The sequence below is a fragment of the Athene noctua genome, chromosome 12, assembly GCF_965140245.1.
Source record: "Athene noctua chromosome 12, bAthNoc1.hap1.1, whole genome shotgun sequence".
Classification (NCBI taxonomy): Eukaryota; Metazoa; Chordata; class Aves; order Strigiformes; family Strigidae; genus Athene; species Athene noctua.
This window is the reverse complement of record NC_134048.1, coordinates 18,240,453-18,255,617: the sequence shown is the minus strand read 5'-3', so window position 1 is coordinate 18,255,617 and position 15,165 is coordinate 18,240,453. Positions and strand designations below refer to the sequence as shown.

Sequence of the window (15,165 nt, the reverse complement as noted above, 5' to 3'; positions counted from 1 at the left end):
CTGCTGTGAGTCTGCCCAGACCAGACTCCTCTCTGCTGAGGCACAGTGACAGACCACACTTAACTGCAGAGAACAACTGTGGTACCAAAGCGAAATGTTACTTTTAAATTGATGAAAGCAGCAAGTATGTGACAGTGATTCCTGGTGTCTAATGATTATAGCTTCCTCAACAAGCACAGTAAGAAAAACTTGTAGCCTTTCATTTACTTCCTCTTGGTTGAGGCATTTTCTCCATGGTTTTCTTGCAATTTATTTTCTCATCTGGCTTAGAGATTCTCTTGGAGGATTTTTTTGTGTATGTGTTTTGGTTTTTTTTTTTTAAAACTAACTTTGCATGTTGCACTAAGATGCGAGGTTGAAGTATGATGAAGTAGGAGGGGATTAAATCTCCAAAACAAGATTTGGGGAGAAGCATCTCAGATGCTGAAGAATGAAAAGTCTTAGAAGCCATCTGAAATCTATTGGGCTCATCTCTGCAGGTACTGGTTGGCTCTTCATCTATAAATATAAAAATGTCTTGTGGAAAGTATCCATCTCAACGTTTCCATCTAGCCAAGATGGTTTTGCACTCAACTCAAAGCTGAGCTGCAGCAGATGAAAAGTGAGATTTAAAACAAGAAAGTGAACATAAAAGTTATCATACAGCCTTTGGCAGAAATGTAATCTGAGCCTTCACTGACCTTACATTCTTGCAAAAAACAGAACAGAAAAGGACCTACACAAGAGCCCTGATATCTCCTTTACATGGGAGATTGCACTGGGGGAGGTTGTGCTGGGATAGCAGCCAGGTGCACCTTCACCCATCTCTCTGAAGCAGCTCTAACTATCCCTGAGAGCAGGGAGCTGCCTGTCTGCAGGACTGTGACTCACCAAAGGCGTCTGAAGGAAATTAATTTTAAATAGTTTTTTTGAAATAAAAAAAAAAATCAATCATCCTCTTGATTAAATTGTATTGTATCTGCTGATACTAGCAACACATCCATTGCTTGGACAGTGGCAGCTGTTTAACTAAGGAAGTTGACTATTAGTCCCAACTCTGCCTTCTCTGCCTTGTGCTTAGTGGGAGAAGATGCTTTCCTACCAGATGAAGACTCATTCTCTCTTCACTGGCAATGACCTTCCCTCTGACCTCTGTTCAGTATCAAGAGAAAAGGCACGGAGGAATAGGACTTGCGAACCTCCATTCCACATCCTTGAGCCTCACAGTACCACCCAAACTACACAAGTGAAGCTTTCTTAAGAGGCATTTATCAAACAATCTCAGTGGTCCAAAACTGGTGTGCAGTTTCCAGAAGTTCCTCCTCTAATTTCCAAGTAATTTTCTATACAACAAATCAGACTAGGGCTTAATTCACATATGCAAGCTTTATTTTGGATTACAATGTAGGACATAACTCTCTGGAATCTTTATTTAACACTTGGGAGTGCATTTTTTGGGGGCAAAAGAACATCATATTTGAGTAAAAAATGACCAAATCTAAAAAAGAAATGTACATGCATCCACATGACCGAAAGGTCCCAAATTGTACAGATCTAAGACCAAGCTCTTCTATTCCCAAGCATTTTAATGGAAGTTTCTAAACAAATATTTGCATGGTATATTAACTAAGCAACAACACTGAGAATGACCTAAACCAGGTCATTGTTTTCCACAGTCCAAGAGGTAAAGAACATAGAGAAAAGTAAACTCAACTAACTTCTGGCTTCAGAAGCAGAATGCACACATATTTTGATCAATAAGATATAAAATACTGTTTTCCTTTTATGATGATAGAAGTTCATTATGCATTAGGAGAAAAAATATTCCTGCTATTCAGAACAGCCTACAGGAGGATTTAGAAGACCAATAATGAGCTCTTATGTGCTGCTGCTGCGTGGCTGAAGATCGACTCCAATACCATGACTTTGTTGCTTCTAGAACACCATGCAGAACACTATTTGTACATCAAGCACAGGCCAAATTACTCGATCTTGGCTGTATATATACAATATAACTTACATGTGTTTTTTGTGTCTGGAGTTAAGAAGAAAGCTTTGCATTTCAGAATACAAGGGAAAGATGTCCTTGGTAATGCTTAAGTCTACCAAAACATACCGATTCATCAAAATCAATCACCAGGTAGAAAATTACTTAAAAGCATCTCTCAAAGAGCAAATATCCCAAAACAACTCAAGAATGGAAGTGGAATGGAAACAAACTGAAAACCTGTAAATGTCAAGAGAATGGCATAAAAGGAGAAGTTATTACATTTTAAGAACCAATGCAGAATATCCAGCAGGTACGCATCTTCAGGCACAAGCCAAGAACAGACTGCACTGAAGAGACCAAAGACAGATGATAGCACCGTGGCTGATTGATGTCAGAGGAGGTATGAAGGTTGGAAAGACTGCATTTCTGTTTCCTACACTGCTTCAGAAACCAGCAGCCAATGTTGCTCATCTACAGTGCAGAATGCTGCAGCCTGCCTACTGCTCAGGCCTTAAATCTGCACCACCCTCACCCTTAATAGCTCCACTGCTGATGTGCCCAAACTGCCCATCTTCAAGATCATAATCTTTTGTTTCATTGCTACCAGAATAACAGTGACAGCACCCACCTTTACACCTCCTGGCATCATAGTGTAAAATAAAGTGGCTGTTATTAGGAAACATCTAACAAATGTGTCTGTAAATTACAATGCACATATTACGTGAAATGAAGCAAAGAAGCACAAAGAAAGAATAGTTTCCAAACAAAGCAACTTTACTAGCTTACTTGCATGGTAAAATGCGAACAACATCGTTCTGCTTGTAACTCTCAATGCAGACAGCACAATGATCAAAGTCTGGGTCTGTTTCCTAAAATGAATAGAATGAAAATTCAAGTCAAGAGTTGAGGCTATGACAAATGTAAAAGTAGTTGTGACTAGTACATGAATTGCATTGTGCCAAGTGGCTGTTACTAAAAAGATAAAAAACCAATGACTGGGTTATTATATTCCAACCTGACTTGAGAAAAGCATCTCATCCATACAAAACTCTCCATTTGGAGCTGATAAATGATCATATGAAACATAAGCTAAGGCCTAAGATGATTCTAATATTCAAGCTGAATCACTATATAATATAGTGACTGTTTCCATATAGGCTTCACTTCAGCTTGGAGCTAAAAGTTCTATTTTATTCAGGTTTGGGATTTTTTTGGCAGCATAAGAATCCTGGGATTCCCTTTTATAACTAGAACTAGCAAATTTTACTTATTTCAGAGTCCCATATTTTTGTCTGCTGTTTACTTGCAGAATTATCATCATTCTTATCCAGACATGAAGATGAGGATCACTAACTGACTGTCTCTCTTCTTCTCTGTCTTCTAGAAATTATGATTTTTAAAGATTATTTTGATTTTTAAACACAAGAATTAAAAATTTCTAATGAAGAAGGGCTGACTTCCATTTGGATGTAGATATGGCATCAGCAATATACATTTAAAATGTTTGGGCCTGTGAAGCAGAACAGACTGCGCCTTCTCTTAGCTCAAGTTTATGATTCTTTTTGATGCCAGCAAGTTACTAGGAAGACACTGAGACAGGAACCACAGCAAGACAACAGCCACTCCTGGTCATCACCAGCCAGTGCTGCATGCAGAGAATCCCCATGGGCTGCTCAGAGGAAGGACAGGTTTTCTCCTACTCTGGTCACCTGCACCTCTTGCTGTCTGTACTGCAACCTACACGTCACTTGCCAGTTTTGAATTTATGCTGTCAAAATGACAGCATCTTTTCTCTTAATATGGAAAAGTTCCCATTATCTATATATACTCCCATACCCACAAAAGATTTAGTGCAGTGGGCTGTCTTGAAATAAAACTACGTAGGGAGGGAGAAAGAGCAGAAAGACATTTTTTCTGCCTTCTCTCTGAAAGCAAATTTTTCCATCACTTACTAATCTTCCATTGCTGATAGTGTTGATAAGAAAGATAAAAAGGAATCACACTAAAAAGTCCCAAGGAAATAATCTTCTCTTAAAAATCAAATCATAGCCAGAATTCCCTTGCCTTCTGCAAATTAAAGAGCAAAAATTAAGCAAGACTGACTGTTTCTTCCTTTTGGAAGCAAAGACAAAGCAGTACTGCTCATAAAAGTGGAAAAAGTTTAGGACAACACACCATATATTTTAGTTTGTATACTGGCAAGAAATAGTTCTGGAGTAACATTTACTATCTTTAATGAAATACCTGCTTATATTCCCCCTCAGTTATTGGATATTTGATTTTACATAAGAGATTGTCCTTTATTGCCTGTCTTTTAAATTTATTTTTACTTTACACAACTTACATATGCAATGATTCAAAGCTTACAGAATTCCACATAAACAATGCTAGCCCTATGTACTCCTACCAGCAAAACCCCCCAGCCAGTTAGCACACAAAACCACTCTCACTCCTAGTTGCCAGATGGAGTGCAAGTAGTATTTAAAGAAGAAAAACTCCTTTGAAATGTACACACTTACAGCATACAACAATACTAAAAATTACACAAAATACTGTGCCGTAGGACAAAGTAAGTCTCCAACAAGGAAGGCAAGGTCATAAATCAGAAGCAGAAAGGAAAAACTGTGATTGTTTCCCCCAGCAAGAATTGAACATCATGCTCAAATTTACCACACTGAAATATTATTATTATACCTTATCACCCTTCTTTACTGTCCTTGTTGTCAATTTACCAATGGCTTTCTTGGCAGCATCTCCAAGACGACGCTAATGAAGTGACAAAGAAAGGAACACAAATTAACCCTGATAATGAAGCTTCATTACTGTTCTTTATAACGACTTATTTGGGCTCAATACTAACATTGCAACACACACTATGGCAGTAGGCCAACACAAGACAAAAAGCATACACAAAGCGCACAGATTTGCCAGAAAGAAAAAACCCAACAGTTGAGCCCACAAATGTGCTCTGTAAGCATGGGCACAAACGTCATGGACCCTATAAAAGCCCACAAAAGTGATCCACGTTTGTGTGACAAAGCTAAATCAAACCCAGCCCACAGAATAAAAGCTGAAGCAACATGCCCTCCCAATGATTTCCATTATATTCTGTTCATATTGCTTTTTATTCAGTATGCCGCTTCTTAAGATCTTAAGCTTGAATTTTTTTTTCCCCCCCTGAGCAGGCTGATCTTATTCTGAGATGTAAGAAATCCTCTCAGTGTAACCTAGTTTCTCTCTTGCTATTACCTGAAACCACCAGGATCTCACAAAGAGGAAAATGATGGGTCATGAAATCTAAATAAGCCAATACAGACTTAAATAAAGCTGAAATGAACATTGGTTTGAAGATGAACCTCAATCTGAATGCAGAGGCCAAGCTATTTTTTTGTTGTTTATGCTGTTTTTATGACCACCACTGTTGGATGGAAGGAGCCACTCTGGCAATTCAAGTCCCGATTCTGCTGCAATGCTCAGTTCCCAGCCAGCGGAGGAGAATGGCTGCTTGCCAGCTGTCTGTGGAATCCCAGAGACCAGGCACCAAGCGGAACAAAGCTCACGTCTCCTTATTTCAGGAACCTGAGACATCAGATTTTTTTTACATTGACTGGAAAAGGGGGAGTTCATCCTTCATCTCCACCTTGTACTAAGTACTCTACCTTTGAGGGAGAGGGCTGTTTCTGAGAATGTAACCTGCACCTACCAAAACCTCCCGTATAGCTTGAAACAAATTCGTGGGGTTTGTGCCCACCTTCTGTACAGTTGAAAAACCAAATCCTTCAGAAGGTGTACCCCCCCTGTACCATACACTTGATCTGCATACAAAGGCTGCTTTTATTTGAGACACACAAAGAGCTCAGAAGTCCACCACAACCAACTGTACCAACATTATTCTAGAATTACATATGCACTTTTTTTGTGGTTTCCACAGAACAGCAGCTCTTATATTTTTTAGAGCATAGATTTGAAAAAAAAAAAAAAACCCAAACCAGGTACCCAGTCACAGCTACTGAAGTATACTGATATAGGAAATGCAGCATCAGAAACAGATCTTGGATAGGGAAATGATATGCTTCCTGAAGTCAGGAATCTCAACCTAATTTCCAACATGTGAGAAACTGGTCAATTTATGTAAATCTAAATTACATGACCTGGAACAAACATATTAGCCTGAGTACTTAACAACTCAAAACACACTAGCACACTGCTGGAGTAGATAATCATTGCATAACCAAAAATGTGATTACTAAGAGAGGAACAAGGCTGAAAAGGCATTTAACTTAAATGTTCAACACTAAAAACAAAGTAATTGTGGGTAGTATTTGTGTTTAGTTGTACTGCACATGATTGTATATGTGCTACAAGAAATCTTAAGTGTTATTTTCCTATTGGAAGCATAGTACTTCAGCAAAAGTCTTCCAAAACGTATGCACATTCTCTTATGTAAATAAATTTGCTAAACAATAACTTTCATCTCTTCTATTTGAGACATCCACCTCTTCCATTTTCTGATTTTAATAAATACTTTTCAGTGTTAACATTTGAAATGCTCGGGATTTGCTGTTTTGGTAATTTAGGGCATAGGCATACAGCATCTGCTTGCTTTTAAAACCCAGAACTGTCTTGATGAAAAATGCCACCACCACATACAAAGAGTTTCATATCTCTGGAGGAAGTGCACAAGAGTAACGATGTGAAATACCAGTATCTACTTGCACTATCTACAAAACACAGCATGTTTTCGGGTTTTTTTCGTAAAGTGTGCCTCGACATAACTTAAAAACAAGATCATAGCCTAAAACAAGTTATTTCATCACTACCAGTACAGCCTTCTCTCTGTGAAAGCTCTCAGAGCTCTTTAAAAATAAGCCATAGCTGTCGCCACCTTCTTATTAAAGTTTAATAAGCTCAGCTTTTTAAACCACATAAAATTTTCATCAAGTTTCTCCTGACCTTTGTAAAAATCTAAAGAAAGAAAAAAGGTCATAAGAGCCCTTTCCCCATGGAGCAACTGTTTTGAAACATAAGACATTTGGAAGAAGCCTAGAACCATGTAGGGGATGCAGAAGGAACAATTTAGTATTCCACAGATATTCATTGAGTAACAGTTATATTTAAACTTTCATCATCCCAAGGGACCACACTAAATACTGGCTACAGCGTGGTCATTTAAGAATGACATCCTTAGGAAAGTCTACAGGATGCCCATGGGACCTGCAGCATCAGAAACTATTTATAGAAACTGAAAAGGAAATCCTTTGTCACAACTGGGGCTTTGTAAGTTTGCATTTGTTTTAGGTTTGACAAAACACCAAAGCACTGCCTCACCGTGAGCTCCTGTGTATTAGCTGTAATTCAGTGGGAAAAGGGGGGACAGGGACTAGAGTCAGCAGCTTTGTAAGTCAGCCTTGACAGAGATATAAAGGCAAAGAGAGCACAGTGGATTTCCTGAGGTTTACTGACCCTTCTCAATAAAAGTCAAGGCACACTATAGAAGCAGTGGGTCATTAAGTCCACACTAGTAAAACATTTACTTCTAAAGTTTAATCCATATTTGAGTTGATGACTTGATTTAGTCAAGATCTCTGAGTATGACCATACTTAATTCAATTCTTAAATCAAGACTTGAAAATGAATATAAAACAGGCATACTGGACAAAATTTTACTTAAAGTATATGACCAGGAGAATTAGGCAGTCCATACCAAGTGTTACCTTGAATAAAGCTGAAAGTTAACACACATCACTAAGCAGTTCTATATCTTAGTTTTCTTACCCTAACATTCATGACAGATTACAGTTTGGAAATACCTTTATACAACCTCTGAATTACCTTCACTATTACTGAAGCTATCCTTAAGAACATGGATAGAATTCCTAACAAGTTCATTCACAATCTAACTTTCCTCCCCATTCCCAACATACATACAGTATGTATTATTCAACCAACATAAAATTTATCTTCCTCTTTGATTTATACTCACCAAACCCCAAATATTTTGCTTCAGTTTATTCTTTCATATCATATAAGACGACCTTGTACTGGTCCTGCTCAGGATGAAACACTGGTATATAAAAATCCTTGTCTGGCAACATACTCTGCCTTGCAACAATGACGTTCTGAACAGCAGTTTGATGGACATTCCTTAGAAATTATTTGTTCTCTATTGCCTAATGTATACAGAAATATCAACTCCAGAACTTAGAGGAAAAAAAAGGAGTCTCCTTACCTGATTCCTGTCACGAGCACTTGTGTACCTGATCTTCTGGATGAAGTAAAATATTAACCATGCTGAAGAAATTATCATCAAAACAATGAATGATATTGACACAAAGACTAGAGAGCCCCGACTGAAGTTTTTTGGAGGAACACGGGACCCCACTGCTATTGCCATCAGGACAGAGATATTCTTTTCCAAGTAATTCAGGATCTCCTTAACCTTTGATTCTGTAATCATGACAGCAACAATGTCTCCAGTTCCTATAAAAAGAAAAAAAATTTACATTTAGAATTAACATGGCATGCTGCTTAGAAGTTTTTCCAAATGCAAAGCCATTTGACAATTTAGAGATTTTAATCTAAACCATCTATAGCACATGGAACATGCTACTGGGCACTCAACTCATGGCTTGTCCTTCAAACCTATATTTTCAAATTAGGGCATTAACATGCAAACTGTCTGCAGCTCCACACATAGTAACAGATCTCCACTGGTGGTTATACAGTACTTCCCACATTGCAATTACTGTGTCCAGTCTGAACTAGCTTTAAAGCCACATTTGTTCCAGATTTGAAGCTGTGAACACTTAAACAGGTAACGCACAGAAAAACATTTAGAAGATGAGTTCAATGATACTGCTACAGTGGTCTTAGTATAAACAGTGATGTGTACAAGTTGCTCTTGAGAGTTATGCAAGTTCCCTTGCATGGTTATGTGGTTTCCATGTGTCACTAAGCTTGTCAAGGACCTGTAAATCACAGTTCCAGCACAGCAGCAACAAAGTCAAACTTCTACCTACATCACTTCAGAGAGAAGTGAAAGTAAAGCAAGTAAGTCTGGCTGCAAAGTAGAAGAGAAATGAAAAACACTTGGCAGAAGTTTGAGTGCTGATTTTATCACCCATACAAAGACACGCTTGATAAGATTGCAAAGAGGCTGTCAGCTCCATCAGCTCCATTTTGAATGTGTAGCCCATCTGGTTTTTGTAGTGTCTTGCCTCTAGATTACCTCCCGCCCCAAAGGGAAAATTATTGGTACAAGTATAATAAGAGAATCAAACAACAAGCTTGCTGAAAAAGAACAAAACCATCTGCAGAGCAGAGAGAGCAGAAATCTTTTAAAAACAGAGGCCCTATAAAAAAAAAAAAAAGCAGATCTTAGATCAGAATTGCCCTGAGTTCAAGTTCAAAGAAAGTTAAGTTTATAGGAAAACCAAAGCCAGGAAAAAAGCCTTATGAGTGCCATTCTTACTCATCCAGATCTATTTGCTTCCTATACTAAAACCCCTTTCAAGACCTATTTTCAAAATGCTTACAAAGTCTGCTCATCTGTTTGCTCCATCTGCTTGCTCCACATTCCCTCAGAGAGGAACTGTATAATGCAAGTAACTTCAGCACCAAGATTCTGGATTTAGAGTGGATTCAAGTTACAGAGAACCTAGCACAACAGTGAAGAGAGAACCTATTTTAACACAATGAATTTGTGTTAAAAGTCTTTTAATCAAAATCTGATTTTTAATAAGTTATTGTATCCACAAAACTATTTAGAAGACCCAAAAGAGCAGTATCTTTGAAACTCAGGGCAAATAAGTCAGGGTGAGAGGCTCATTTTCCCAAATGGGGGCTTTAATAGAGCTGTGTAACATTTTAAAATGTTATTTCATTACTCTTTCCATTCACCATGCCAAATAATAACTTTTACAGTCATTATCCTTGTTTTCAGAGCAAATTCCCTAACACTGGTGTTGTGAATTGTGCTGACAGAAATACTCAGAAGAATCAAATCTGATAATCTCAGAAATTAAGATTTGCACAATAATTTAATATCCTATATCCTCAAAATTGTTTTCCTCAAGGAATTTCAACTTTTCTTTATTTAAAATTGAAATGGCAAAGACATTCATGCCTTGTCCTAGTAAAAGGGGTCTAAGTAGGAAAAGTATGTTCAATGTTTCCTTCTGAATATTTTTGAAACAAGTGTCACACTCATTCAAAACCTTTGAATAGCAACCCAAACCCAACCCAATTTATGGATACAACTTATTTAATCACTAATATACCACAGATTCATACAAGGTCCACTTTAGTCCAGCTCTCCAGAGACACGTCAGTTTGAGACATAAGAGAGTTTGGTTTCACGCAAACTAACCAAGATATTTCAAAAGCAGGAAATCTCAGGAACAGATTAAAATTCTACTGATTGCTTTATTTTCAGAGGAAATCTTCTCAGATTCCTATTTATCCAGTTGGGAAGACAGTCCCTGCCCAGACATGCAGCACTTAATTTTACAGGACAAGAGCCACCTTTCCTGCTGTATTTTGTACGTAGATGCAGCACATGCTCCAGCAACCTGAAAACCCTGCAGCTCAGATGGTGCAAGATCAATCAAGAACAGAGAATTTAAACTGCTTGATATTCTCCCTAGGACTCACTTCTGTTCTTCATATCTAGCTTGGATAGTGAAGAAAGGCGGGGAAGGGTGCAGGGGGACTGTACTCCCCAGAGCATGTGTTCTGCTAAGCTCCCCAGTAGGTATTTATTTGCACTGAGGAATTATGTTAGTATTAAAATATCAGTCAGAAGCACTCAATGTAGCATTCCAACATGATTTACAGTTATCTGCAAAGCCAAGCTGACTAAGATCTGATAGTAGTCCAGTTCTGTCTGAATCAAACGCTGAAGCCTCTACCTATTCCCTGCTGCCCACGGAATGTGACAAAGCTGACAATCTGTCATGTGTTTTATATAAAGCCCAGCACAAAGGGAACCTCTGGCATCACTGCAAAGCGATTTGCATTCCAAATGACTCAACTGGGAACAGCCAAAGTGCTACTGCTGCTTCTGACCCTGTGAGAGCCAAGGAGAACTGCAGAAAAGAAAAATAAATTGTGCCTGTTTAACATACTGAAGCTCAGTGGAAACTGGGACTTGGTTCATCCATATTTTTGTCAGTGGCATCACCCTAAATAATTTTAGCAAGAGCTCCCTGTTTGAGAACAATTGGGGGCAGGAGGAGACACTGACTCATTTATTTTAAGCACCTTGAAACCTTGCATTTCTGAAACTTAAGCAGAAAAATCCTCAGGTGAATACAGAAAGAGTAACAGTGTTTGTAGAAGTTAGAATATGGTCTTACTACATAATCTTATGAAAAGCAATACTCTCCTCAGCCAAGAACAGAGTGTCCGGAGAAAAGAAGCTGGAATACTAACTAAAGCCAATGAACCACACAGCCAACCATAGATGACAAACTAGGACAGACAGCAGGCATAAGATATTGATGCCTGTAAATATAAATCATTTAATTGCTATCATCCAAGCCCAGACAGCTCTTTCTAGCTTGCAATTTTACCATATGCATGTTTAATCAGGATAGTTATACAACTCCATGTATGAAAAGGGATGAAGTTGCAATTAGTCATTAAATCTGTGCAATATTACATTGGAAAAAGAGAAGAGAGGACGACTTAAAAGGTGAGAAGACACTAAAAACAAGATTGGAAAACCAGCAACATCCAGAAGTTTCTCACTTCAGCTCAACACATTAGCTTTCGCTGATCTATCCGTACCTCCTAGCAATTCTAAAAGAGCACATTTTGAAAGTCGGTAGAAACTAATCAAAAGAAAAATTACTAGGCTCATCACAAGCAAATAATTGTTTCCTTTTGTGTTTGTTTTGTTGATTCTTGACTACCAATTGTTTGTCTGAAACTCAAAATATGGACAACTATGGCCACAATACCAAGCTAGGTATTGTTCAAAGACCAGACTTCAGACACCTTTCATCCAACCACCCTCCCTTGGAGGATGCAGGGAATGGCACGCTGCCAAACTGCTGATTTTTTTTTTTTTTCTTGGGTTTGTGAACAGCCCAAGCAGCTGTTTGGTCAATATTTGGGCAGAAGGGCAGGTGAGACAATTCCTCCTGGGCGTATGAGCAACCTGGCACCAAACTGCTGCTACTGCTGCAATGTTTCAACCACCTTCTTGCAGCTGGGGAAGGAAAAAAAAAAAAAAAGAGATCCCATCTCAAGTGCAGCAAATGCTGGACCACTTGTAAGAGGCACTGAACTGTTTTGATTTGATGAGGCAAGGTTTGCAGAGAACTAAATCAGATGCTCATAAGAAAGGTTAGTACTTTTCTAATGGCTGATATTTATGGCTAAAGTCCTTGTAATTTCCTAGGTCTTTGAGAGTGCCTGCTGATGCTGCAGACACAGCATGGAACAGATAGACTGCACTCATCTCAGGCTTGCGAAAGAAGGTAATTCTCTCTTTAAACAGCAGACAATATCTAATTGTAACGGAACCCTTTCATAACTTCATTCTGAAAGACTGAAACTTAACATACATTTATCTGAATAATTCCGGTGGAAATTTCAGAGTACTTAAGAAAACCAAACAAAATCCCCACCTTCCTAATAAAGGTAAAGAATGGTGCAGTCACTGGTAGGCTGGAGTCAGGGAATGATTCAGACACTGAAATGCCACTGCCTATTTGACTGCAACAACTGGAACAGTACAGTGCTAATGTAATTGGAAATACAACTGCCCATCTTCACAAACCAGACCTCCCTGTTCTTCTATTAAAATCCTGTAACTGTATGTTAAGCTTTTCTGAACACTGTATATCACAAAAATACAGCATCACACTGTTCAGCACTGAGGAAAGGGATCAGTCCTATTACGGTGAGTGACAGATTTCTTGGAATAACATTAAGTAACAGTGAAACCACTCCAACAGAATTTGGGATCCCACAGAATGTCAGCAAAGAAAACAGGAAAGCACAAATGAAGTGCTATGGTTATACATGAAGTTTTGAGAGACGATCACAAGTTCTGTGAAAACATCAGAAGACATCTGAGCTGCAAGGGAGCAGAGGCAGAAGCAAGAATTACCCCTACAAGGTAAGAGATATAGCCACAGAGGATATAAACCAAGGAACCCTCAAGGTGAGGTGAGGGAAAGGGAAAAGACATACGGAACTGTATGCAGAGCTGCACTGCTAGAAAAGGTGGGGTTGGGGAGCACAGCTTTTAAATATGAATTCCATGGGACATAACAACACTGGTGAAAAATACACAAATTATTCAGATACCTTACAATTTTAATCTAAAATAGAGAAATTTGTCATGAAGAGTAAGTCTTACATTCTAAAACAGCCTTTTGGAAAAGCAGACACCAAGAGGAAGAGCCTTGGCATATCTTCAGAGTGATTAAAACAGGTCTAGCTGCACATATTTTTATTTTGATCTAATCAAAGTAAACAAGAGCACATCCAAGTTGTCAACACACGAGTGCAATCTCAAGAGTAAAATATGTTGAGATGTTCCAAATCTAATACTCCTGAAAACAGAAAAAACCTGTAATATCTGACAGTTATTTATGTCTAAGGAAGGCAAGAATTTAATGCCAAGAATGTACATCAATTTTAAAATGAGACTGGATAGCGTTTTAAAACATTTGTCTTCCTGTTGCCTTTCTAATAATGAAAACACTGAATTCTTGTCTGTATGTAAACATTTACTTTAGGATACCTATTTTATGTAGTGCCAGACACTAGAACAGATGTTAACATGAGAAAATCGTAAAGGACAGCAGTATATGAAACTGTTACCTAAAGTTAGGCTGTCACAAGATGCTTCAGTTAAATATAACCAGAGAAACCACTAGCTATCCCAAAACACTGAGCAGATATTTGCAAAAATCATGAGTCTCTTTGCTACACAAACCTATTCAAAGGAACCCGGGGGAAAAAAAAAAAAAAAAAGGAAATCTTCTGAGCTTAAAACTTGAATTCTCACTGTCTGCTTAAGAGGACAAAGAAGTAGATGTTCAAGTTTAGTAAGGAACAGGCTTCTATGAATCACAACCAGAATACAGTCTGAAGAACACTCAAAACTTCTCTTTGCAGCAAAAAGAGCTTCAACAGATTTTACTCTACCAGGCTAAGAAAGCACTGCACTATGCCCTCTAAATATGACTACATACATTTTAGTATTTTGCAACGTACCACGCATTACTGTACTGCTAACAGACATGTGACAGATATTCATAAAGTTCTGCTCCTTGAAGAAAAGCAGGCATATGATTGAGGCATACGATTAGAAAACCAGAAGCAGCAAGAGTAGCTTTCCAAAGATGGGCGTGACAACTCAAAATAAATATTAAAGCCTAATCAGATTCTTGTTGTGCTAGTCTGTAACACATGAAGTCCATACATGATAAATACTAATCCTATAAGCAGAAACGATCTTTCCAATGCCTTCTTTCATTAAACAAGAAATGATGCCTCTGTATAATGTTCTTGCCATACTTTTGATCAGTTTTATAGTCTACTATGACCAAGAGTTTCTAAAAAGAGCAACTAAATAGCAAAATCAGTTAAGGAAACTGTCGGGCCATATTTGGATTACAATTGCTGATGCATTATTTCATAACCCAATTGCTCATTTCTCAGGAAGATGTTTCTTAAGCAGAAATCTGTGTAAGATCAAAACAGGTAGTCATGGCTAAATCCTCCTGCTTCATTCACAGTCCAAATCATGCTGATACATCTGAGATGGTGGAGCTGCTGGATGTCCTCAAGCTTGACAAGGTCTAGCTGTTTCTGCTACACCCACTGTACCCCACTCAAGAAAACCAACACTTAGAATCTCTCAAAGATACAATACAATACCAGTATGTAGGAGAGAGGTGTTGGACTTTGGCTTCACTGCAGATCATTTCCTCTCCACCAACCTCACCCAGAGAGCTCCTTTTCATCTTCTATCATAAGTCATATGACACTAAGCACTGTTAGAAAAATTAAGAGCCTCCTATTGTTAGAAGATGAACCTACCTCTCCTCTAAGTGTCCCACAAGTTCCTGAATTTCTACCCCATTTTGATTTTTAAAAGCAAAAATATGCGATTTCAACACTTGATAGGCAACAGGAAGACAGATTCATGACTGGGCTGAAAAGCGGGGAGCACC

At 38.3% G+C, this 15,165-nt stretch overlaps 1 protein-coding gene across 4 annotated transcripts in view; it reads right to left on the bottom strand.

The window, feature by feature from the left end:
- The window catches only part of RNF130 (ring finger protein 130), a 48,881-nt gene that overhangs the window by 17,028 nt on the left and 16,688 nt on the right, over window positions 1–15,165 (bottom strand). For all 4 annotated transcript variants that reach the window (XM_074916107.1, XM_074916109.1, XM_074916110.1 and 1 more), the window contains 3 exons: window positions 8,199–8,449; window positions 4,664–4,735; window positions 2,756–2,838 (listed from right to left, as the gene is read on the bottom strand). In XM_074916107.1, coding sequence (XP_074772208.1) covers window positions 2,756–2,838; window positions 4,664–4,735; window positions 8,199–8,449 — 406 coding nt within the window. The remainder of the gene's footprint in view (window positions 1–2,755; window positions 2,839–4,663; window positions 4,736–8,198; window positions 8,450–15,165) is intronic.